The 27,197-nt window shown below is 36.6% G+C and overlaps 1 protein-coding gene across 1 annotated transcript in view; it reads left to right on the top strand.

The window, feature by feature from the left end:
- Positions 1 to 26,665, top strand: part of MRPL3 (mitochondrial ribosomal protein L3) — a 38,372-nt gene extending 11,707 nt beyond the window's left edge. The window contains exons 5-10 of the mRNA XM_051962724.1: positions 2,809 to 2,908; positions 6,616 to 6,676; positions 16,551 to 16,659; positions 18,480 to 18,557; positions 20,043 to 20,120; positions 26,278 to 26,665. Of these exons, the coding sequence (XP_051818684.1) occupies positions 2,809 to 2,908; positions 6,616 to 6,676; positions 16,551 to 16,659; positions 18,480 to 18,557; positions 20,043 to 20,120; positions 26,278 to 26,433 (582 nt within the window). The 3' untranslated portion in view covers positions 26,434 to 26,665. The remainder of the gene's footprint in view (positions 1 to 2,808; positions 2,909 to 6,615; positions 6,677 to 16,550; positions 16,660 to 18,479; positions 18,558 to 20,042; positions 20,121 to 26,277) is intronic.
- Positions 26,666 to 27,197: the final 532 nt, after the last annotated feature.

Here is a 27,197-nt window from a genome sequence, read left to right as displayed (position 1 = left end):
CAAAGATCAGTCTCTTCAGGTGACTGTCTTTATAATGATATAAGAAAATAGGTCTTCTTCAGTTCTTTATAAATAAATTATGCCTTTCTGCAGAAGAGGTTTTTATTTGAAAGGAAATCAGCATTAGTCCACTTACTGTTTGTCTAAGAACTATAGCAGGAAATAGTAATTGAAAAATAAAACTAGGAGTATAAAATATTTAAGTGTTTTAAAATAAATTTATGAAGACTTGGATGTTCTTTTTCTTGGGCTAGATATTTTTAAAAATCAAAAATTTAAATTAAAAAAAATTAAATTTAAAATTAGCCAAATTCATGCCTATGATAAGATAAACTAAATTCAGTTCCTTTTTTTTTTTTTTTTTTTTGGCAACATTCAAAATTCAAACATATAGAGTACCTACAATTAAGGACATTAAGTGGCCCAAAGTTAATGTAAGCCATTCATCTTGGAGCAGAGGAGTGTTTCTACTATAAAAACAAATAACTGCAGGAAACTTAGTAGGTCAGGGTAACAGCCTCCTTGTACATAGGTGGAACTATCCAAGTGTTACAAGCCATTAGTGTCCCTTAAATTACTTTTTGAGAGTATTCATTTGGTTGTTCAATTGTAATGTAACACTTTTCCACATCTACTGTATTTAGTTTTCATTTGACTAATAACCATTTTTATCTTAGAAGTTTTATACAACTTTTGAAGTATTTTGCCATTTCACTAAAGATAATAAATAATATGTAATTTTGTTTCTTCCACATGTTTTTTCTGTTTGGAAGTGGTTAGGCTTAGGCTTTATCATGTTTATTGTTAAATATAAAAATAGCTCCAGGGCATATTTAAAGGCTAATATTTTAAAACCAGGATATTCATAAAATAGTATTATTTATTGTCCCATGAGACTATTTTATTATCAAAATGAGTTTTCATGTTCTGTCCTAAAAGTTATTAGACTAATTCATAGATGTGATCAGAAAGGAAATTTAGTAGTGTAGTTTTGCTAGTGAAAGTTACTTGTCCATGTTTGTTTTTTGTTACGAAAATAAGTATAATCGAGGTCATCAGTAAGGTACAAACAGACCTTGTCAAAGTAGAAGAGATGGGTGTGCTATCTTTCTAATAATTTTCCATGCAAGATACAGTTCCGGGAATGATGGCCATCCCTGCCAACAAATATTTGATTTTCTGTTGGGGGGGAGGGGAGGAAATGTGAATACTGGTGTAGAATTAGGCTTCAAATTCTGCTTCTGATATTTATTAGTTATGTGTTAGTGGACAGATCCAATATAGACAGACCTGGAGTTTCTATAAATATGAAATCGGAAGTTTCTAAGGAAGATTCATGTGTATACAAATAATGATCAAGAATGTGATCAATACTAAGGGCATCTTCAGAGAAGGGAGAAACCCCCACTGGTTGGGGAGAGCCAAGGGAGACTTCACGAAGAGGTGAGATTTGGGGCTGAGACCAAGTGGGCTTGGAAGCAGGAGCATGGCACATTGCCATCTGAAAAGTTCCCCTCCATGTCACTGGGGGAATCTCATCAGCCCCTGGGCAGTTAGATGCTCCCCAGCTGACCTTAGATCTATCTCACTTCTCTGACTGCCTTTCATCCATCTTCTAGATTTTTTAGGAGACATCTTCCTGTATCCAAAACAGAACTTATTCTTTCCCCCAGACTCTCCTCCCAGTCACTCAGGCTCATGACCTAACAATCATCCTGGATCCTCCCCATCCCTCAGCCCTCATACCACTTCACTTCACAATGTCTCTAATACATCCCCTCATCTCCTCTGACATTGCCCATAATGGGGCAGGCTCTTGATGCCTCACCTGGACTGTTGTCCATCCACCTCCAGGCTCTGTCTCAGTCTGTCCTTCAGTCAGCCACCAAACCAATGTTCCTAAATAGTGCAGGCTCAATTATGTCACTCCTTTACCCAGTATACCAGAGAGACTTCCTGTTGCTCCAGGATCAAATACAAATCCTTTTTAATATTTAAAGTCCTTCAGAACATAATAGGCCCCCTATGATCCTGCCCTCACCCCCCCACACACACACCTTTCCAGGGCCCTCATACTTTACCCCTCTGCCTGTACTCTTTGATACAATGACAGTAATCTCCTTTACTGTTTCATAAGACCCTCCATTCCTCAGTTTCAGACATTTTCTCTGACTGTCTCCGATACCTGGAATGTGCTCTTCTTCCTCCACTCTGATTACTGAGCTTCCTTTAAGTCTCAATGAAAATCCCTCCTTTCTCAGTCCCCCCTCATTCTGTGTCTTCTCCCTGTTAATTTTCTATTTATCTTGGGCATAGTTTTTTTTTTTTTGTGTGTGTGTGTGTGTGTGTGTGTGTGTCACAGGAAAGAAGGAGGAATGATCAGAGTCTTTCATGGAGTTTGTGAGACAGTCTAAAATGGCACTGGGGAGTGAGAGATTTTCAGTGTCTCTTCCAAGATTAGTGTTTCAGAGCCTGTGAGAGAAGGTATAGCCAGTGCTGGAAAGGATAACCAAGAATACAAGAATATGGTCAGGAGGAGCCAGATCTTAATACCTACTCTCAAGTACTTCTTTATCCCCTAAGCAAGCCATTTAACCTGCCTGAGTGTTAGTTCCCTTATCCCTAAAATTTGGGAGTGAGGCTAAATAAATTAACTTCTCAGGTTCCTTCTACTCTGAGATCTATATATTCAAGAAGGACAATATAAAAGTGGTTTAGCACCATGCAGATTTTAACTTAGAATGTGTTTTTACATTGACAACATCTCATATGTTTTATTTCCTTTAAAGAGTGCCTTTTTCCCCCTAGAAATCTGAATCGGTAATGGAAATGTACAGAGAAGTTGGAGTGCCACCGAAACAGAAATTCTCATCATTTCGTGTGACTGATAATGCTATAATTAAACCAGGTAATAATTAAATAATTAATCCTAGCACATAGTAGGCATTTAATAAAGTTTTATTAAATGATTGAGGTAATCTGAGATCAGTTATAGGGGAAGATAAAAATACCTTAAGTATAATTGGTTTGATGTCTATCCTTTGGTAAAATTTGAGCAAAGTACAAGGCACTAAATATTTATTTGCATGTACATAAAGGCATCCAATTTAATCATAAGAGAAATCTTCATCCATGGGGCATTTAATAACAGACTTTATTCTTAATAATAGGAAGAATACCTTTTCCTGCAATACAGGAATCTGTTTGGAAAGGTCATTCTAAAAAGAAGCTATTAATTTTTAAGGTTCATCATTTATGTGTTCGGATGTTCCATTAAATGAATAATTTGAAGGAATCAGACAAATTAATATTTGACTCTGAAAGTAAGTAGCTCTGTGTCCTGAGGTGGAGATCAAAGAAGGGGTGTCTTAATATTTCAAATATAGTTCAGCGGGCACAATTTGAATAGGCCTTGAGATGACTGAAAATAGCTCAGAAGACAATTTGACTTCAATAAAGCTTATTGAGCATAAGGAAGTAGAAAAATTCCAAGACTGGATAAGATTGTTCATTTTGTCTTTCACTACTTGGCAATTTCAGTGCAGAGGGTAGAGGGAATGGTATAAACATGTAATAAAGAGCAAGAAATGAGAGAGGTCAAAGGTACTTAATCAGGACTATTAAATTCAAACAGAAACAGGTTTTGGTAGACTGCACATAGACTTAGAAAACCACAAATTAACATTATCTGTATTTCATTGCACTTTTTTCATTTTGTTAATACATTTCCCAATTAGTCTGACACTGTTGGTTTAGACCAGGGATCCTCAAACTATGGCCCGCGGGCCAGATGCGGCAGCTGAGGACAATTATCCCCCTCACCCAGGGCTATGAAGTTTCTTTATTTAAAGGCCCACAAAGTTTTTTTTGTTTGTTTTTTTTTTTTACTATAGTCCAGCCCTCCAACAGTCTGAGGGACAGTGAACTGGCCCCCTATTTAAAAAACCCCTGGTTTAGACAGTATAGAAGGCTCTCATTTATATGTTGCATCATTCAAGCAGAGATTTCAGAGGAATCAGTTATAGTGAACACCAGATCATATCACAAAACTGAGGTTAATTGTATTTTAACAGTTAGAAGACAACTGGTTACTAATATAAGTCTGATATAATTTCTGAATTAGCTCTCTACAGTCAGACCATTAACTTATTATCACAGATGTCAAAATAAATACTAATTTAAAAGGAAGAATAAAATTAAATTTATCAATCATTAAATTGAGAATTGTAACTTGACCTATTTTTAAATGATACTGAAGCTGACAAAATAGAAAATAGAATAAATGTGAACACAGATGACTACTATTTCTTTATAAGTTAACTAATTTCAACTCATTGCCATAATAAAATCAAAAGACCTTTGAAATCACCTCAGGCAGAAAAAAAACAAAAAAACAAAAAAACAACAATTCTTCCTTGCAAGTAACGGGATAGCCTATGGTAAAGGAAAAAGATAGATTTTCATTTTATTTTTACAAAATATGATCAAAGATTAGATTATATACAGGATCATCTCAAAATAATGAGAAATGATAAGAGGGGGAAAAAATTTTGCAAAAAGATCTCCAGTAGTGTCCAACTAATCTAATCATCCACAAGATATCTGCTTAAGGATGAAACTGAGAGTACAAAATATAAAAAAAAAAAATCTGTGAAAGTTATTCCTTAAATAATTGTTTTCTCTAAAATGGACAGTAGAGTGACCACACTTAAACACTGACTCCAGTGTGCCATTTGAAGAAATAGATAAGGTAACCAAGAAAATAAAAATAGAAAGCCCCTGGGTTAGAACAAGTATGAATAATTTGCAGGTGTTGAAAGATTGAGTTTCAAAATATAGGAAACAGAAACATACCAACAGTGCACTTGGCTGACAACTGAAAGACCCTGGGGAGAACAGGCCAAATGGCCTTTGAAAAATTGGTTCTCCCTGAAACAGACCCGTTTAGGTATTTTTAATTACAATAACAATAGCAATAATAACTAGAATTTATATAATGCTTTAAGGTTTTCAAAGGATTTTATAAATACCTCCTTTTAAACTCACAACCACCCTAGAAGAAACCTGCAGGAGACTTGCCCAGGATCACACAGCTAGTAAATGTCTGAGATTAGCTTTGAACTCGGGTCTCCCTCACTCTAGAGTGAGGCCCCTAGCTGTATAAGCTGCCTAGAATAAGAATGTTGTTCAAATAATTATGTATGACTGAGAATATCCTATTCTTTAAAGTTGTGGTGTCAGATTCAAGTAGAAACCAGATTCCTGCAGGCCACATATTGACTCCAAAAACCACAAATTAACATTCACTGTGTTGTTTTTATTTATTTTGTTAAATACTTTGCAATTCCATTTTAATCTGGTTCCATCTACACTTCAAGTTTTGCCTGTTCTAAGTTTGACATCTCTGCTCTAAAGAAGTGAAATTTTAGGATCCCCAAAGAATACGGCTCCTTTATTATATCTACCCTCTAAAATCCCTGACTTTACTCAAATCGCAACTCAAGTCCTATCTTCTGTTTCATGTAGGAAGTATTCTTCAAGTCTTTCCAGGTTCCATTACTTCTCAAAAATCTTTCCTCTCAAATGAGTCTGTATTTAACTACTTTGCATTTATTTGTATTCAATTTGACATGTGCACTTCTGCATAAGCTCCTTGTAAGTAGGGGTTATTTCATTGATTGTATTCGCATACCTAGTGTCTGGCATATGAGGCATTTAATAAAATCACGTTTATTTGGTGGGCATGAATAGGTTGTAGCATATCACCAACAGAGAATGGCCTGGCAGAAGTGACAAAATGTCATCAGGCAGATACATGGCCAATTTGGGAGGTGGGCCAGTCTTACAATGAGAATGAACCAAGGGGCAGCCTGCTTCCTCCTTTGGTATCTGTACTATGTCAGGGTAGCCAAAGCAAGGCCTCTGGGTATGTTGGGCAGCACTTGTGTGGAAGATTGCTGAGAAGGTGTAATAGGCTGTCTTGCAGTGTGCTTCTTTGGAGAGAGTATCCACATTAATGGCAAAAACCAGGTTCTCTAATTCCAAGTACCTCTCAAGATGTTAAGAAGAAAATTTCTGTTAACTGTCTTGCTTCTTAAAATAATTCATCACAGTTCTTTTGAATAAACAATTTCTTTAATACTTTTTAGATATTTTATGTGTTTTAGAAATTTCTATTGTGAAGGAGAATTCATTTTGTATGAGGTAGAATTCATTTCTATTTGGTATTTGCCAGTTGCCAAGTTTTTCTATATATATTGTCAAAACGTAAACATTTATCAAGCATGCGCATCTGGCACAAGACAGACCTGTCCCTCAAGAGCCTTGCATCTAATGGAGAAGACATAAGAGGAAGCTGAGGGTCTTATGGGAGTATTTCTTGTGGGGCCATGGGGGTCACAGCCAGAGAATTCAGAAGCCCAGACGGAAGGGAAGGCTGGCGGACCTGAGAACTTCCTTGAAAGGGAGATTCCCTGGTGGGAGGAGCAGGCCCCAAAGGCGAGGTTTCTTCTGGGGAAGTGGGTGGCCAAGGCGTGTGGGACAAGTCAGAGCATTTGGGGTAGGAATTTGTTTTTCTGGTCGAGAAGTCTCATGCAAAGTTTTTCCTTTATAAAGGCACTCCTCTATACGCTGCTCACTTTCGCCCTGGACAGTATGTGGATGTTACAGCCAAAACGTAAGTCCACTGAGGGGTTCCTCGTCTTCCTTTTTTGCTCCTTTGTGTATCTGGAAGCCACTAGGGAAACTTCACTTAAAATATTATATGAATATAAAACACGAGACAGTGAAGGCAGCTGATTCCAGTTGAGACTAAAGCAAATTAAAATGGAGCCAAGAAAAAAACAGCATTATAAGGGTGTGTGTGGGTGTCTTGAGTAAATAATCTTGTTATTTACAAGATTATTTGTGAATATTTGTTGTTGTTATGAAAAACAACCTAAAACCCATATCTATTTTGGTGATGAGATCCATGAAAAGTCCCTTGGGGACTTCTCTTCTTCAGAGGATTGGGTGAATGTTTTTGTTAGTTACCATTAGGCTGAAGGAAACTTCAAGAGAGCTCACCTGGGAGTTGGGAAGAGTAAGGTTCAAGTCCCCCTCTGTTACAGCTCTGCCGAGGACTCTTCTGGGTTCCAGTGACCTTGGTTAGACGCCAAATTTTAGAGAATGTGTTGATGTGTTGACCTTCATTGATTGAAATCATTTCCTCACCTGAGAGTTTCCTATGCAAATGAAACTGCAAAGACACCAGCACGAATTTCTGAACATATCTAACTTGGGGTAGCAACATAAAAATCCTGATTGTGCCTGATTGTGCTCCCAGGAGTTAAAGTGTTGGGATGGTGGTGGGGCCAGGTCGGGGAGGGGATGCTCTGCTTGTTCCAGCTAGAAGCGTTTTGGGCGGGTAAATCCTTGGACCTAGTCTTTGAAGGGGGTCAGAGGTGAAGGAGTGGACCATGGTGGTCAGGCCAGACACCATGGTGGGGAGATGGCATGTCACGGTAGGTACAGCACACAGGCGAATTAAAATGTACAATATGGAAGACGAGCCTTGGGAGACCAGCTGGAAGGAAGGCTGGCCAGCATTCCCTTTGTGCAGAAGGGCACGTCCCAGGGTTTGAACCTTAGGTCAGGTAATGGGGCTGAAGGGAGCTTAGCAGTCTAAGTTTCCCTGTGGACACATATTGACTTACAGAACCAGCGGGGTTATTATTCCTTTTTGTTAATATATCAGTGCATTAAAATCAGACAGCACTTGGGAGTGCCGGACATCACATCACATCCCAGCCTGATGTAGTCCTTTCTCCTTACTTTATGAAACAGGAGACCCGCAGCCCGGAGGATGCTGGGCTCCTTACCTGCCCGGGGCTTAGTGTGGGCGCAGGCTGAACCGCGTCTGCCGAGCCAAGAGCCCCTTCCTCCCTGGTGCCACGGGCATGGTTTTCTGGAGCCTTTCACATGATTTCATGTGATCAGCACTGACCTGTTATATTACTCTGGTGGAAACGACATGTGTGGAAGGTCCGCTCTGCGTTCCTAAAAAAGTGATCAGCAGCTCTTGATGACAATTCCTCTTGCCCTTGATGACAGTTTCCCCTCTGGTGGGCCCAGCTCTGCTGGCGGGGGTCAGTGTTTGCTGGTAACTTCATCCCTGGTCCTCCTCTTCTTCATGTTTCTTTTATGATTTCATTTTCTGCCTCTGTGCTCTTCTTTTCTCCTTTTTCTCAGGGTGTAATGTGGGTTTGGGTTTTTGCTTTTATGTGTGTTTTGTTAGTTTTTCTAATATCTGGTGATCAGTGAGGATACTTCCTGGTTTTACAGTTGAGGAAAGTTCCAGACCTTATCTGGTTCCATTACAAGCATAAGCAGACAGCCTGTATTAAGTCTTCTAGAATACAGCATTGGCTAGAACTCTTTTGATGGGGAAAAAAAAAAAATGCTTGTTTTGTCTTTGGAGTTTGAGGCCATTCTAGACCCATATGTATGTAGTGAGATGGTCTGAAGGTCACTTTGAGACATTGGGGAGACTCCAGGTGCTTCAGAATAAGCAAGACTCAAAAGTGTCTTTATAATGGAGCTGCTTTTATTGCACATGGTATGGTCACCATAGCACTGTTCTCTTTTACTTCTAAATGTATTCAGTTGATAACACAAAAAAGTAATTTCTAAAGAAAATAGCATTTCACTCCTTTACTTTTGTTTTCAAGTCAAGTCCTATATAAAGTGATTATATTAATGCTGATATTTAGGTTAAACTGAACCTGAAAACAGAATTCTTTAAGAATTGGCTAATTTTACTTCCCTTTTCTTTGGATAAAAGAAAAGAATGATTTGAAATTAAAGTTTAATTTCCTTATTTCCTCCTTAATACTACTGGTCATGGGCATAAAGAATGAGATGATAAATAAGTTGCAAGAGCATAGGATAGTTTACCTCGCAGACCTGTGGAAGAGGGAGGAATTTATGACCAAAGAAGAACTAGACATCACTATTGACCACAACATAGAAAATTTTGATTACATCAAATTGAAAAGTTTTTGTACAAACAAAACAAGTGTAAACAAGATTAGAAGGGAAACAATAAACTGGGAAAACATTTTTACAATCAAAGGTTCTGATAAAGGTCTCATTTCCAAAATATATAGAGAATTGACTCTAATCTATAAGAAATCAAACCATTCTCCAATTGATAAATGGTCAAAGGATATGAACAGACAATTCTCAGACGAAGAAATTGAAACTATTTATAGGCATATGAAAATATGCTCCAAATCATTATTAATCAGAGAAATGCAAATTAAGACAACTCTGAGATACCACTACACACCTGTCAGATTGGCTAGAATGACAGAGAAAGATAATGGGGAATGTTGGAGAGGATGCAGGAAAACTGGGACATTGATACATTGTTGGTGGAATTGTGAACACATCCAGCCATTCTGGAGAGCAATTTGGAACTAGGCTCAAAAAGTTATCAAACTGTGCATACCCTTTGATCCAGCAGTGTTTCTATTGGGCTTATGCCCCAAAGAGATACTAAAGAAAGGAAAGGGACCTGTATGTGCCAAAATGTTTGTGGCAGCCCTGTTTGTAGTGGCTAGAAGCTGGAAAATGAAAGGATGTCCATCAATTGGAGAATGGTTGAGTAAATTGTGGTATATGAATGTTATGGAATATTATTGTTCTGTAAGGAACAACCAGCAGGATGAATACAGAGAGGACTGGTGAGACCTACATGAACTAATGCTGAGTGAAATGAGCAGAACCAGGAGATCATTATATACCTCAACAACGGTACTGTTTGAGGATGTATTCTGATGGAAGTGGATCTCTTCGATAAAGAGAGCCTTAATTGATCAAAGATGGACGGAAGCAGCTACACCCAGAAAAAGAACACTGGGAAATGAATATAAACTGCTTGCATTTTTGTTTTTCTTCCCAGGTTATTTATACCTTCTGAATTCAATTCTCCCTGTGCAACAAGAAAACTGTTCAGTTCTGCACGCATATATTGTATCTAGGATATACTGCAACCCATTCAACATGTAAAGGACTGCTTGCCATCTGGGGAGGGGAAAAATCGGAACAGAAGTGAATGCAAGGGATAATGCTGTAAAAAATTACCCTGGCATGCATTCTATCAATAAAAAGTTATTTAAAAAAAAAAAAAGAAAAGAAAGGCCAATTATATAAGAAGAATGAGAGATAAAATTTGGGTAGACTGCCTGATATTTTGTTACCACAGAGATTCTAAAAGAATCAGAGCAAACATTTTTCTGTGTTGAGTGAATGTTCTATAATATATTTAAGGGGAAAAAAGGAAAAAAAGGCCATTCACATATAACTTTATTATCTCTATATAAGAAAAGTAAGTTATATATAATAGATTTGCATTGTGGTGATCTTTATTATTATTATTATTATAATACTGTAGTGGAAATGCTTATTTTATTCCATAAATTAAAAATAAAGTAATTTTTAAAAAGAAAGACATGTATATGAATTTTACAGAATATGGTGTATAAAGAAGATACTATTTTTATCAGTAAAGGGAGTACCCCATGTCAAAATCATAATTAGCAAAGTTCTCTTTCTCTCTCCCTTTCTTTTTTCTTCCTTCCTTCTTCCCTCCCTACCCTTCCTTTTCTTCTTCTCCTCCTCCTCTTCCTCCACTTCCTTCTCCTTTTCCTCCTCCTCTTTCTCCTCTCCTCCTCCTTCTCTTCCTCTTCCTCCTCCTTCACATCCTCCCCCTCCTGCTCCTTTTCCTCCTCATCTTCCTTCTCCTCCTCCTCCTCTTTTTCCTTCTCCTCCTCTTCCTTTTCCTCTTCCTCCTTCTTCTCCTTCCTCTCTTTCTCCTCTTTAATAAGGAATGATTACTAATCTGGATAATAAACATTTGAATAAATTATACTCTAGACAAAGAAAGGCCAATTTAATATAGGAATTAAAACAAAAGCTAGACATTATGAGATGCCTCCAACATCCCACTCTTTTCTTAATATTAATTTTTGTCATCCTCTAGTCTTTGTATATTCATCTTATACTATGTTACTTCTCAGTGCTATCTATACCAAGAGAGGTATGAAAAATTATGCTGACTGGCCCAAAAGCCCTTGCTTTTTGGGTAGATAGCATGGGGTAGTAGAAAGAACACCAGCTTTTCGGATAGAAATGCTGCTTTCCAATTCTGGTTTTTGATGTTTGCTATCATTGTGACCAGGAGCAAATCATCCTCTCTAAACCTCAATTGTATTATTTGTAAAAACAATAATAATAATAATATTATTCTTTCGTCTATGTTTTGGGTTGTTGTGAAACATAAACAAACTAAAATATGTGAAAATGCTTTATATACTATAGTTTATCTTACAAATGTAAAAAATTCTTATTTGTATTCTATTTGTGTTCTCTTAGCTTTATAAATCAGAAGTATAAATCTGAAAAAAAAATACTACTGGTCATGTTCTGATTGTAAAATGAAAATTATAACATTTGCCTACAAAGAAAATTGAGTCTTCCAGTATTTTTAAATATTCCCTATATTTACTGTCTTCAGCTTTCTGATTTAGTTGTTGAGCTAAACATACATGGAAGCAAGAATTTTCTGGTGGGTTTGGTAAAATTACCATGGTGTCAGTGGGTACGTTCTCGTCTTCCTCTCTGTGAAGTTAGAGATTCCGTTGTCTAGAGATTGAAGAGGGGTTGAAAACTGAAGGATTGAAAATGGATTAATCCTCAACAGTAAATGGATTTTTAAATGGAGAAAAGAGCCCTACGGTCATAACTGGATGACTTATAACCCTTTCGTAGATATTCCTGTATATGGATGGATATAGTGTACAGGGCAAAGGCTATCAAGCAAGTCATAAAGGCTTGAAGACCTTTAATGACTGTAATTAAAAATAATTTCAAAGATGAACCAAGAGTTTAAAGGTAAAATGTTGCTATCGTTTTTTTCTCATAAAATCATTTGAGTGAGCTTTTGGGGGCAGTACCTTTGAGGATCAGTGAACTGTAGGCTTTCTTTATTGGAAACATGTTTTGTTGTCTGGGAGTTTAATTTTATGAAGTTTTTTTTGTTTTTGTTCATGATCAGCATTCTTGGGCTTTGTCAGTGCTGACCACAAGGCTGTTTGCAAAGAGCAGCACATGTTTGGGCTCTTGTGATCAGCTTCTCAGAGTGTCAGCAGAGTGGGATTGAGCCAGTCACTTTGCCTTTGCCAAGAGCCCAATTTTCCATCCTTAGCTGCTTCTTCAACCATGTTCGGTCGGTGCTTTAAGTCTGTTAATTCTGCCAGCCCTTCCCCAGCCCAGCCCCCTTCCCATGTTCTCTTTCAGACCTTAGCAGCTCTCATCTTGATTATTCCAGTGGCCTCGCCTTGGTCTCCCTGTGGAGCTCTCCCCCTGCCCCAGTCAATCTTCTGAGTAGCCTCTAGGCATCCTCTTACAGCACAATCTGACTGTCACTCCCCTCCTCAGGAAAGTCCAGGGTCTCCCTCTTACCCTAAATATGCTCTTAAGGTTGGCTCTCATCTAACAGCCTGTCCAGCCTTCTTATGCCTTCTTATGGGCTTCCCCATGACACTCCAGCACTGTTTCTGTTGTCCCCCAAGTGCCTCTTCATCTTGTAGAATTCGTTTTTCTGTCCCTGCTCAGCTCATGTCCCAACTTTTGCCCGCTAGAATATCCTCTTTCCAAAAAAAATCCTGTAGTTTTTCATACATACTCTAAAACAAACATGTAGTTTCTTAAACCCACCTTCCTCCCCAGGAGATGCAAGCTTGAAGTCAAGTTTTGTTTTCTTTGTATTGGGGTCATTTATGAAAGGGGTCTTCACACAGGCTTATTGATTGATTGTACTGAAAGAGTAAATGTGCGTATGGTTAGTCAGTCAGTAAGCATTTAGTAAGATACTCTGCTCAGCAGCACTAGGTAGAATTTTCTAATACTTTACAAATGTTAAAAAGACTTTGTAATGACACTGTATAAACATCCCTTGATGTCCAACTAGCCTAGCTAGTTTTCATTTTTTAGCTTATTTTTACTTTCTATTATGTAACATCTTGTATTGTTTTCCCCCTGTTATTTTAACTTTTGATCCGAAATTGTCTTAGATGCTTATAAGTTACTTACCAGATTAGTTTGTTAGTTTTTTGTTTTTCCATGTAAACAAAGTAAAGGTTATTATTTTATTTTGGTCTACAGAAAGAATGGTTAAAAATGCTAAGTTCACATAATACCTGCATCACCCAGAAATTAAGAGTTATACTTTATTCTCTGTTCTCTCAAGTAAAGCCAGTAATTTAGTGAGCCTGATTCTTAAGCCTTTTGTTTAAAGTTACTTATTGAAGAGGTTTGCATTGTATGTAGTAGAACATTTAGATTGAAAAACAGTCTGTAATTAGGCACAGATAATTAGTATTGTTAGTGTACTACTGTCATCTTAGATCATTTATTCTTAAAGTGAACTAAATTATCTTTTGTAATTTAGAGAAGGAAAGGAGAGAGACACAGAGAGAGACAGAGACTGCATATGTTTTAGCTTGGTCAAGAGAATTGGTTTAGCTAAGCTAAAATTACCTTGAAAAGATCTCTAAAGCTTTCTGCCAAATATTTACTGTAAAAATTTAGGCATTTTTTTTTTTTAATGGGAGTTCAGTTTTAGGTCTAATGTCATTTTTTTCCCCTAGAAAGTATTTTGGGGGGTTGGATGCAGCCAGCTGCTTAGCAGGGAATTTGATATCCCACTGCTCTAGATGTTCATCATTTTCAATCAGTTTCTTACATCTAGTCAGAGAGTATAGATTTTATATTATGTAACTGTCAGATGCTTATCTTAGCCCTTTGATCAGGAAAAAAAAAGCTCCATTTTGGATTCTGTAGCAAAAAAGGGAATAAAAACTTGTATATACTGTTATGTGTGTTACTGAATATGAGAAGGGTGTAAAATGGTCCACCTCAATTCAAATGTTGGCTGAAGATCCAATAACTGAGCTACTGCTGTTTGTGTAAAACTACAGTTTTTAAAGGCAGCAGTTGATTTGTCTAAAACAGCATCTATTCATTCACTAAGCTTATCTTAAGTCATCTGCAAACACTAACATCTTGGTGCCATCTTTGGGATTCTTTCATTTCAGCTTTGCACTAAACAAACCATGAGATACTGGCAGATCCTCTAGGGGAATACATGTCCCTTTTTCATGTGGTTACTTGTCTATGTTAGCCATCAAACACAGTGACGTGTAGATGAAGAAACAGCCCAAAAGCTTGTCCGTCAGTGTATTTATCTTGGACAACTGCTACAGATAAGACTGAATTGGTCTTAGAATTGACTAGGCATAATTTAGTAGGCTAGATTATATTTGGAAAATTGTGCCATGCTTTTAACCCCATTACTATCTTTCTTCTTTTCATCTCCCCAATATTATAAATTTTCTCTAAGGATTGACCACACCTCATTTTTTTTCAGGTCCCTCATGACAGGGATCCCAAAGAACACTGCACAATTACCATCCCCAGGGAGGTTATATATTATTACATGTGATGAAATTATATAGTACCTAGAATTATGTCTCATATGCTGAATACTCAAATTGATTTTGAAACTTACTTTGCATAGACTATGATCGAAAGAAGCTCAGTATTTAAAAATTAAACCTTTTCAAAGCATATAAATTGAAAATCAATTTCCTGATAGTCCAACTCATTTCCTTGCTCTCAAAAGCCATTACTTAGTGTAAAGAGAATTCTGTGTAAAATGTTTTAAAAGAGGTGACATTTTATTTTGCATTCAAAAGTTGGATCTTGTTACAAATCCACCTGGCATCATTTAAAAATCCTGTGACATTTTAGAGCCTAGTTCAAATGTGCTGAAAACTGTTGTTCACTTTCCAGCTCTTCTACAAAATTACATCTGGTTAATTTGAGGATGAACTGATTTAGCAGAAATTGATATAATTTCATGTATAATTTAAAAATTTTAGAGATCATTGCCATTTGAAAAAAAATTTCCTCACTTCCATTTTATTTATGAATCTATGATGTGTCAATTTCTGAAATTTAAAGAAAATTCACTAGCATTTTGGGTATCATTACTGTATGAGCTTAATGTCTTAGGCCATATAATAATGACATGAAATACCATGAGCAGGCACTATACTTGGACAGTCAGGACCAGAATTGATCAAGAAAAGGAGATTGTATTATGTTTACTTTGGGAAATCACAGGATTCTTTTCACCTTTCTGAAACAAAAACTTGCCTTTTTAAACCATTATTTTGTGGCTATAATACATGGAATACTGTACTACTGATTTGAAGAATTGAGAATGATTAACACCCAGAGGCTGATACCTTGCTGGTGGATGTAAATAGATTATAGCACATATACCAGGATTGTAAAGGACAACAGTTGTCTTCAAGGAAACATGCAAGTGAAAAGGATTGGCTTGTCTTATGATCAGAGAGAGGAGCAGATTGCTCACATGCTCCACTGTTGTTCTTGTAATGTCTAGGGGAAAAGGACACAAGCACATTGGGTGCATTCCTTTTTGACATATTTATAGGAGGAAGTACATAAAAACCATAGAAGGTGGTTTTAATGAATGTATGCAAGAGGAAGACCCAAATCAATGAGATCACAGATCCTCTAGAATATTTTTGTGCTGTTTACTTTTAACTACTTTGAATTATTAAAAGCTGAGATGGTGAGCACATGGAACAATAACCCTCTCAAATATGGCTGAACCAGATTAAATTGTAATTGGAAGAATTTAGCAAAATAAAAATAAAACATAACAGTTGTTTTCCAAGTCAATATGTAGCCCATAGGCAATATTATATATGGCTTAGTGGCCCTCATTCTATTTGAATTTATCACCTCTTATTAAAAGTAATTTATTTATACTTTTCAGCATTCAATAACCCATGTTTTAATATTTTTGTGCACATCCTTCAGATTATATATTTGGCGATACTACTATATAGCTTCATATATAAACACACACACGTATATGTACATTAAGAAAATGCATAGAGAAAAAAATGAATAACTTGTACTTCCAAAAGCTACTTTATTTAAAATTTAACTAAACATTTTACATTACTTAAACATTTTAGTTAAAATATTAAGAAAAATGCCATGTTTCAGAAATTCAACTACTTCTTTTTGTATTACTGTGGTTGATAGTGCTTTAGTTCAATTTTGCAATCTAAAATGAGAGTTAATGTGGGTCTGTTCTATATAAAAGAATGATATTACACTTTTTACATTATATTAATATGATCTTAAATAGTGAGATTTATTTTTTCTACATTGAATGACAATCCAGGAAAGGACAAAATTCAAGATAAGGATAAGGATGTGTGAACTGTCAAATACATGTGTCTGTCCTGGTTTAAATTGTTGGGTTATTAGAAGTTTAAGAACAACTAGGCTGAGGCAGTGAAAGATAATGACTTTTCCTAAAATTCTTGGATGTCATCAGGTAAATGAGAGAATAAACATGTTCATAATTTAAACTAAACTGTCATTCTTTTGTTTGGTTCCAGAATTGGCAAAGGTTTTCAAGGAGTCATGAAAAGGTGGGGCTTTAAAGGACAACCTGCCACTCATGGTCAGACTAAAACCCACAGAAGACCTGGAGCAATAGCAACTGGGGTAAGTACTGACAGGCATGTTTTTTTTTTCCTTTCTGTACCCCCTTTTTATAATGATCATTCTTTAACTCATGGGGAGACTCGTGGCTAGAAGACGACTCAGAGCTATTTCCCTGTCAGAGTAGATTGTGATCCTGAGTTGCCATGATCTCAGGTATTCATCATTTTATGACCATTGTCTGGTGGGAGGAGAACCTGAGGATTGGAGGCTTGGTCAGTGAATGGCCAACACTGGATTTTTGGCACATTTCCTTCTCCATAAAACTTGCCCAATCTTATATTCTACTGCTGTAAAACCTCAGGAATTTGAATTTTTAAGTTGATTTTATTGAAATGGAAGTTCTGTGGGTTACATTTTGTTTGTGGGATCTAGCCATGAAACACATTGCTGCATCCTCATTGAATTCATGGTCACTTACAAAATCATACTAACTTAGGAAAAATAAAATTGATGTATTTTTATAGAAATTTAGATTTCTATTTAAAGCTCAGAGGGACTTTAGAGGTTACTTAGTGCAGTTCTTTCACTTTAGATAAGGGTTCAGGGAGGTCAGGGAAATATCCCCTGGCTCACAGATTAGTAAGTGGAAGAGCCAGGAATGGAGTTCCAGCATGGCTTAGATTTTGATATGTTATTGCATGAGCAACCCTTCTAGTTAGATGATCAGTGCATGTGTTTTAGAATACTACTACATACAGGCATTTAGCCAGCTCCTAGAGTGGAAAGACGGTGGTGATTTGGGAAAAAACAAGATGCTTTTAGCTAATTCCACGATCCTTGCTGCTGCCCAAACCTATCTTTTTAAAACCAGTGGTGGTGTATGACAGTGAGTTATGGAATCTCACAGTCTCTGAAGAATTATGATTGCCAGGACCAAAGGGAAAGAAGGAATAGAGGGAGGGAGGGATTTATTAAGTGCCTGCTCTGCACCAGGCACCGTGCCTTGATGAGTATTTGTGTAAGCCTCCTAAGTAAAGGCATTGAAGGAGAGATAAGTAGTTTTAGGTCATAGCCCAAGGTTAGTTGTGATTGATGTGCAAGAACCAAAAAAACATCACCAGTAACATGGATGGTAGGAAAAGAAAGTGAATTGGTTACATAGAGTGTGAGAGCTCAAGCATTGGTGGGTAGGAAATAGGAAAACAACCAAATGAAGCCTTCCTCGAGCATGTCTTGAGAATTCACAAGCTGCAGAAGAGCGGCCGTGTGAGATGGCTTCCAATTCTGTTACAGCCATCCATCGTTAGACTCAAATAGGCCTTAACTGGAGTAAACAGTTTGATTCTGTGGACCAGACAAGCAAACTCATTATCCTAAGAACTAATCTATCCTTTAAGCACCCTTGACTCCAAGGAAAAAGTGACATCAAAAGAATGGGTGAGAGGATGGGGCCATTCACAAAGCAAGGACTCATTTAGCTCTTGGTGCCTTAGCGTACCAGGAGAGAAAGAGCTGTTCTGATTTCTTCTGTTAGTGAAGATTTTATGGGAAGGCTTTTTTTTTTTTTTTTAATTACTTTCTCCTAAGTACCACCCTGCTGTGCAACAATGAGTTCATCTGTTGCAGTACTGTCTGTCAATGATCTCAAGTAGAATCTCTCCTGGTTCATTGAATTTTTATTTTATCAATCTAATTTAGAAAGTAATAATTTTGAACAGTGTATCTTGAATCTATATGTAACTTACTAAGAGTAATTTACAACAATAAATAAGCTAAAAAGGGACTGTTTAACACCTTTTGGTGTAATGGATTTTAAAATTTAAATAATGCCCTTAAAAACAAGAAAATACCAACTTACTTTTCCTTTTTTTTTATTACAGGACATTGCCAGAGTTTGGCCTGGAAAAAAAATGCCTGGTAAAATGGGTAATATATATCGCACAGATTTTGGCTTAAAGGTGAGTTTTGTGTGTTAAGAAAACACTTTCTGGGAACATTTGCACTAAGCAGAAAGATATTAACGTTTACCCATCTGTGGTTCTTCCAATAATTTTTCTCTTTAGAAATATACCAAATACTGCTTTTTTTATTTATGAAAGAGAGCTTATAAGTCTTGAGAATCTAGCATCTTCAAAAGGATTAGCTTTAGAGTTACACGTGTTTGGCTCAGCTTTATGGTTGTATGTAGTTGGCATATTTTATAGGTATAGACTTAAAGATATTAGAAATAATTAGTAATTCACTAATACAACCATCCTAAATGTTATAAATGTATAGTTGGATCTCTTAGCGAAATTTATGGATTTTCTTGGAATAAATCATCAGTATATCTATAGAAATATCCTCTCTCCCATCCCCCAGTAGAACTCAGTATATTCATGTAACCTGGTAAAAAGTCAAAAGCTGATTGGCATTCTATTTAGAGTTGAAGCTTTTTCAGTTAAGCAAAGAATATCTTTAATGTTTCTTCTAACAAGTTTATAAACAAAATTTAATTTAAAAATTTTCAATATCTTTCAAACTAAGCTCATCTTTCACAAATGATGATACCAAATATTAATCTCATAATTAAATTTCAAAAGAAAATCTCAAATGAGTCTCAAAGCCCATTGATTGTTAAACACTATTTTTGTGATTTGGGGCATTGTACAGGTTCTCTGAATCAAACATTCCTCCCTCGTGTGTCAAGTAGATTTAAGTAGATCTCTTAATTCCCCATCCCCAAATCCTATACTCTTAGACAGTTGGTTATAGCACTAGAAGTTGTTGGCTTGCAGAACTCTAATTATGTTACATTAGTTTTCATGCATTGTCTATTCTTCTCATGAATCTAGGTGGGATGAAATTATTTTTCTCTCTAAATTAAGAATAATGAACTATCTCTTCTAAGGGAGATAAAAGAATGAACCCCAGCCTCCCTGGTTTCTTAAAGAGAGTCAAAATAAAATGAGCTTTTTTGTCATCAAAAGGTACCAGGAAAATTTAGTCTCGGCCTCAACTTAAAACAGGATTTCCAAGCAAAGCACAGACACCATTTGCTTTACTGTTTGGTACCATTTCTAATACCTTCTTGAATAATTTCAAGGAAGTTTGATTAGGTATCAGCTGTGTAATTGTTGACAGTGCCAGGTCCAACAACAAAATCCAAAAGATTATGATAATTTTACCATGAATTATATTGGAAAAAAAGTATCTATAATACGTATAAGATATTATATTGCTATACTTTACTGCAGTTTATATTGTAATAGTGTTTTGCCTGTTTGATTCTTAGATGGACCAATACTAGGACATTGTATAGGTGATCATTTTCCTTGTACTCCCCCAACACTAATGAAAGCAATAGGACTTACTTTTGAAGTTCCCTTGTGCTCTTGTTTGATTGTAGAAAGCAGATTTCAAAATTATTCAATTGAAATTTTAATTTTCATTTTATGCCCTAGGTATGGAGGATAAACACAGAACACAATATAATCTATGTGAAAGGCTCTGTGCCTGGACATAAGAATTGCTTAGTAAAAGTAAGTATTATTTTTTCACTGCTTGGGATTAAACATATGATCCAGTGTTTAATATCTTTTTAAATGGACTAAATATTGATAATAATATTTAATATTTATATAATATTTTATAAGTAATAACATATATAAATATTAAATATTATTATAGGTAATAAGTATTTTATTTGCTCTTCATAGAATTCTAACTTGCTTTACATCTGTGACTGTTGTTAGTTTTTTTTTTTACTCTTTTCTTTTCTTTTTTAATTTTATAATAACCTTTTATAGACAGAACCCATGCCAGGGTAATTTTTTACAACATTATCCCTTGCACTCACTTCTGTTCCGACTTTTCCTCTTCCTCCCTCTACCCCCTCCCCTTGATGGCAAGTAGTCCTATATATGTTAAATATGTTGCAGTATATCCTAGATACAATATATGTGTGCAGAACCAAACAGTTCTCTCGTTGCACAGGGAGAATTGGATTCAGAAGGTAAAAATAATCCAGGAAGAAAAACAAAAATGCAAATAGTTCACATTCGTTTCTTTGGATCCTGCTGCTTCTGTCCATCATTTATCAATTGAAACTCAGTTAGGTCTCTTTGTCAAAGAAATCCACTTCCATCAGAATACATCTTTATACAGTATCGTTGTTGATGTATATAATGATCTCCTGGTTCTGCTCATTTCACTCAGCATCAGTTCATGTAAGTCTCGCCAGTCCTCTCTGTATTCATCCCGCTGGTCATTCCTTACAGAACAATAATATTCCATAACATTCATATACCACAATTTACCCAGCCATTCTCCAATTGATGGGCATCCATTCATTTTCCAGTTTCTAGCCACTACAAACAGGGCTGCCACAAACATTTTGGCACATACAGGTCCCTTTCCCTTCTTTAGTATTTCTTTGGGATATAAGCCCAGTAGTAGCACTGCTGGATCAAAGGGTATGCACAGTTTAGTAACTTTTTGGGCATAATTCCAGATTGCTCTCCAGAATGGTTGGATTCGTTCACAACTCCACCAACAATGCATCAGTGTCCCAGTTTTCCCGCATCTCCTCCAACATTCATCATTATTTTTTCCTGTCATCTTAGCCAATCTGACAGGTGTGTAGTGGTATCTCAGAGTTGTCTTAATTTGAATTTCTCTGATCAATAGTGATTTGGAACACTTTTTCTTATAAGTGGTAATAGTTTCAATTTCTTCATCTGAAAATTGTCTGTTCATATCCTTTGACCATTTATCAATTGGAGAATGGCTTGATTTCTTATAAATTTGAGTCAGTTCTCTATATATTTTGGAAATGAGGCCTTTATCAGAACCTTTAACTGTGAAAATGTTTTCCCAGTTTGTTACTTCCCTTCTAATCTTGTTTGCATTAGTTTTATTTGTACAAAGTCTTTTTAATTTGATATAATTAAAATTTTCTATTTTGTGATCAATATTGGTCTCTAGTTCATCATTGGTCACAAATTTCTTCCTCCTATCCTATGTTCCTCTTACTTATTTATAATCTCGTTCTTTATGCCTAAATCACAGACCCATTTTGATTTTATCTTGATATACGGTGTTAAGTGTGGGTCCATGCCTAATTTCTGCCATACTAATTTCCAGTTATCCCAGCAGTTTTTATCAAATAATGAATTCTTATCCCAAAAGTTAGGATCTTTGGGTTTGTGAAACACTAGATTGCTATAGTTGACTATTCTGTCTTGTGAACCTAACCTATTCCACTGATCCACTAATCTATTTCTTAGCCAATACCAAATGGTTTTGGTGACTGCTGCTTTATAATATAATTTTAGATCAGGTACAGCTAGGCCACCTTCATTTGATTTTTTTTTTTTTCCATTAATTCCCTTGAGATTCTCGACCTTTTATTGTTCCATGTGAATTTTGTTGTTATTTTTTCTAGATCATTAAAATATTTTCTTGGAAGTCTGATTGGTATAGCACTAAATAAATAGATTAGTTTAGGGAGTTTTGTCATCTTTATTATATTCAGTGTTTAATATCTTGAGTGAGAGTGGAAAAATCATCGCTTTCTCAATTGTAATTGGTTTACAAGCTGCATGAAAGCAGCCAGAAGTTGGCTGTTGTAGTGGCTCCTGGAGGATGACCTCACATTCATAGCACCAACTCTGAAGTGGACATTTGGGAACAATCTGAAAACCGCCATTCTTAGCTCGTCCTTCCCCTTTTTCTGCCCCTCTGACACTAAGGAATGAAGATACACAGAACCAAGAGTTTTTTTTTTCCTCTTATTTCATGGGTTTCCATGACCCCATTCCCCAGAAAACAATTGGGAATTGTGCCTCCCTTAGGTTGGTAAGTCCTCAGAAAAGAGAAATAAGGTGGAGCATGATGGCCTGTACCTGTAATCACTGCTCTTGAGCTTGGGAGTCTTACCTATGGTGGGACTAGAACCATTTATGTCTGTGGTAAGCTGTGGCCTTAGGGGACCACAGCAGAGGAGGTGACAAACAGGGAAACCTAGAGCAGAGAAAGCAGAAGGGAAAGGGACTAAAGGTACCTAGAGAGGGGCTGGCCTGGGCAGGGAGAAAGGCCACCTCCCATCAGCAGCTGGGGAAGGAGAGAAGGAAAGAGAGCTTCAGGGAGTTGAGCTTAGGAGAAGAAAGAGCTTGCATCGAATGTGAAGAGAGAAGTGAAGGTTCTCAGCTAAGGAGGGGAGCGGGGGGGAAGGGGGAGGAAGTTGTCTGTGTGCACCAGGGAACAGCCGCTTGTGGGTCACTGGGAAATCTGGGGTGGGAATCTCCTTCGGGGTGACTTAATGGGATTGGAGAAATGTGTGGATTCAGTTCTGTCCACAGGGATGATTTCCAGCTAAGCCAGAGCTAGTCACTTTCCTGCAGTCCTCATAGACCCTTCAAAATTAGAATGTCCAGAAGAGAATCATCTTGCCCCCAAATCTTTTTTCCAAACTTTCCTGTTTCTGTTGAAGATGTCAACCTTCTAGTTTCTCACATTCATATTTTCAATTCTCCATTCTATCCTACAGGTCCAGTCCTTTATTATTTCTGCCTGCACAACATCTTTCTAAGTCCTTCACACCTGGCCACCACCTGATAACCCTCGCTGTTTCTCACACACGATAGTTCTTCTCTCTTCTGGCTTTTTCTCTTCCCATCAGAACTTGTCTTTGCCCTGGCAGCCCTGGGCACTGAGAGATTAGCCGACACCTTGACCAATCCAGTTTCTAGGCCACTTCCAGGCCTTGTCAAAACATCAATCCTCAGGACTATTATTGGTGCCACTGCATTTTGTCTTACCCTCTTAGAAAACTGAATTTGATACTCTAAAAGTGACTTGGTTATAGCATAGGTTAATGTGAGTATAGAGAACTTGATTGTTGAGTATTTTTACCTGTTTTCTAATATACAGTTAAAATCTATAATGGGGGTAAGGGAGTGGGACAGGGCAGACGAGTTTCAATCAGATTGAGCCCATTCCACTACTACTGGAAACATTAGGACTTTCAATCTGGTTGACAGTTGTGACTCCTTGGGAACTGTGCAGCTATTGTTGATAGCACCATTCCATTTATAAGCCTTTGACTTTTTAAACTTTATTAAGTTTAAGACTAGGACTTTTACTGAAATTAAGCTACTTATTTCATTAAACTTGAATTTAAGTTATTTTGATAATCTCATGAACAATTTTAAATTTAAAAGATTAAAATAGATCTATTTTTTAATAGGTATGGCAGCTGTGGATTTCAACTAAGTTATTCATTTTCTTATTGCCAAAATGATTATGCCTCATTTTTCTGCGTGTATGTAATTTTTAAAAATTCTCTCTGAATGGGGACTGTAGAATTAAAATAAGGGATTTTCCCCCCAAAAGCAGTGTCAGCATTTTAGAACATACCAATATTTTTACTACAACTAAACATTCTATGAATTACCAAGTAACATCAGAATATCATAGCATAATAAAAAATCACCACCAGTGCTAAGGTGTTAAGACTCCGTGGTTCTTTATGAAGAGAAAGGACAGTACATGAGCAATTTTCAGTACCTGCTATGTGTTGGACATAGTATGAAGCACTTCAGAATGTTATCATTTGCATCTCTACAACCAGTCCTTTGAGGTAGGTGCTGTTAGGAAGTTGAAGAATCTGAGGCAGACATTTCTAGTCATATGAAAAAATGCTCTAAATCACTATTGATGAGAGAAATACAAATTAAGATAACTCTATGTACCACTTCAAACCTCTCAGATCAATTAAGGAACAGGCTAAGATAATTATAAATGTTGGAGGGAATGTGGGAAAACTGGGACACTAATACATTGTTGGTGGAGTTGTGAACTGATCCAGCCATTCTGGAGAGCAATTTAGATCTGTATCCCAAAGAGATCATAAAAAAGAGAAAAGGACCCATATATGCAAAAACATTTGTAGCAGCCTGTTTGTAATGATAAGGAACTAGAAACTGAGTGGATGCCCATTAGTTGGAGAATGGCTGAAGAAAAGTTACAGTATATGAATATTATGAGATATTATTGTTCTGTAAGAAATGATCAGGAGGAAAATTTCAGAAAGTCCTGGAGAGATTTACATGAACTGATGCTGAGTAAGTGAGTAGAATCAAGAGAACATTGTACACGGTAGCAGCAAGATTATACGACGATCAATTCTGATGGACTTTATTCTTTTCAATAATGAGGTGATTCGGGCCAATTCCAATAGATTTGGGATGCAGAGAGCCTTTTGCACCCAGAGGGAGGACTATGGGGCTGAGTGTAGATCACAGCAGAGAATCTTTACCTTTATTTTCCATCATGGTTGTTGACTTGTTCTCCTTTTTGATCTGATTTTTCTTATATGACATTTATGGAATATATGTGTAGAAGAATTGCACATATTTAATCTATATTGGATTTCTTTTTGTCAAGGGGAAAGGAAGGGAGAAAAATTTGGAACATGAGGTTTTGCAAGGGTGAATGTTAAAAACAATTTTTGTATGTATTTGGAAAAATAAATACTATTAAGAAATTTTTTAAAAAGAGAGACTTCAGCAAAGTGATTTGCCCAGACCTGTAGCTAAGAAGCATCTTGCTGGATTTTAACTTTTAGTCCTATAGATGGTAATAAATGTGTACCACCACTAGAGAATGACCTGTACATAGATTCAAAATAGACTAGAAACATGTAGCTGTATATAGATAAATGAAGATACATAAAACATTCATATGCTGATCACTTCTCAGATTAATTGCATTTTATGTTATGTTAAGATTTTTAGATGAGGTATAGTTTGATTTCTCAGCTTCACACAAGAGCCTGCTTTCAAGATGTAGAGACAAAAACATTTGTAGCAGCCTTTTTGTAATGATAAGGAACTAGAAACTGAGTGGATGCCCATTAGTTGGAGAATGGCTGAAGAAAAGTTACAGTATATGAATATTATGAGATATTATTGTTCTGTAAGAAATGATCAGGAGGAAAATTTCAGAAAGTCCTGGAGAGATTTACATGAACTGATGCTGAGTAAGTGAGTAAATCAAGAATTTTGAGATTAAAATTTTAGGGGATTTTAAGTCAGTTTTGATATGAATTCCTTCCTTTATAAAACTCTTACATATAATAGGCATTTAATATTTGCTTTTTTTTTTTTTTTTTTTTTTTTTTGAGTGCTTAGTGGCACTGGATTTGGAGTCAGGAAAATCTGAGTTCAAATCTGGCCTCAGACACTAATTTTGTGACCCTAGCAAAAAAAAAAAAAAATTTTAATAATAAATCACTTTTTGCCTCAGTTTCCTCATCTGTAAAATGAGATAGAGAAGAAAAGATAAAGCTTGATAAGAAAACCCCAAGTGGGTCATAAAGTCTGACACTACTGAAAACGTCTAAACAACTACAGATTTTTGAGCAAATGAATTTTGTATCTAATGTGCTACTAAGAGTGGTTCTTTTGAATTTAACACTCATATTAATTGGAGAGATCAGTGACGTCTGAGATGGCTATGATTGAACAAAGGGTTGATGATCAGAGCTATGAAATTAGCAGATGATGAAGGAAGGCGGCCATGGACAAAAGTTGTGGTATCTCAAATTAGAATTATATGAAACAAAATGATCCCCAATCAGCACTTAAATAAACTTAGTGACAGTGGTGATAAGTAATGAATTACTTCTTTTCCCAGGTCCGGGATTCTCATCTGCCTCCCTATAAAGACTATGCCAAAAATCTGCCGTTCCCTACCTATTTTCCTGACAGTGATAATGCAGAGAAGCTACCGGAGGATCTATATGCTGATGATGTTTATCAGCCCAGCGAACCCTCCATCGTCTATACTTAACACCCCTTGTGCACGTCCAGCTCACCTTCTGTGAACGTTACAGAGTTGGAAGCACAACCGGTGACCACCTTCCTCTCTCACAGTCTTACAGTAGCACATCGTGTCCTTCAAGTCAAGGGAATGACTCCTCAATCCAACATGGACTTTTAAATCACGGTATTAAATAGAATTGATCAATGTTTGAATTTTAAACTGGATAGCAATTTGCTTATTAAAAATGTTTTTATGATAATGTTGGACATCATTATCTTCTAATCAAGTAGATTCAGTTATATTGGTACTTTTTTTCTGGAACTGAATTCCAATTAGTTAGTTTTTCTCCTTTACTTTGAGAGATGAATGTGTTAAGGAATGAAGTGAGGAGCCAAACCTAGTGGGTTTCCGCTTAATGTCCGTGTCCAGTCTTGTGCAATTTGCCCCTTCCTTTTCCCTCTGCCATCCTACACACTGATGCCCTGGGTCTCTGATCAGGTTTCTGGCGTGAAGGAAAAGAATCATCTTCAATCTGAGAGACTCCAGCACTCAATTTTGAGGCAGGGACTTCAAAACAGTTTTGTCTTGAAAACACACATTCTCCCCTCCTACAGAAATTCCATTTATTCATTCCACATCAATTGACAGAACACCTTTGTTTAGAATAGATCCTAGCTTAAACCAGACAAGATTCCTCCTTTCATGGGCATTGAAAAACAGAAATGCCTCTCTGGAATTCGACATTTTATATGGCAAATGCCTTCTAAAGATACAGAACTTAGTGTCACATG

Source organism: Antechinus flavipes, chromosome 5 (assembly GCF_016432865.1).
Source record: "Antechinus flavipes isolate AdamAnt ecotype Samford, QLD, Australia chromosome 5, AdamAnt_v2, whole genome shotgun sequence".
In the NCBI taxonomy this organism is placed as follows: Eukaryota; Metazoa; Chordata; class Mammalia; order Dasyuromorphia; family Dasyuridae; genus Antechinus; species Antechinus flavipes.
This window is presented reverse-complemented; position numbering and strand designations above follow the sequence as displayed.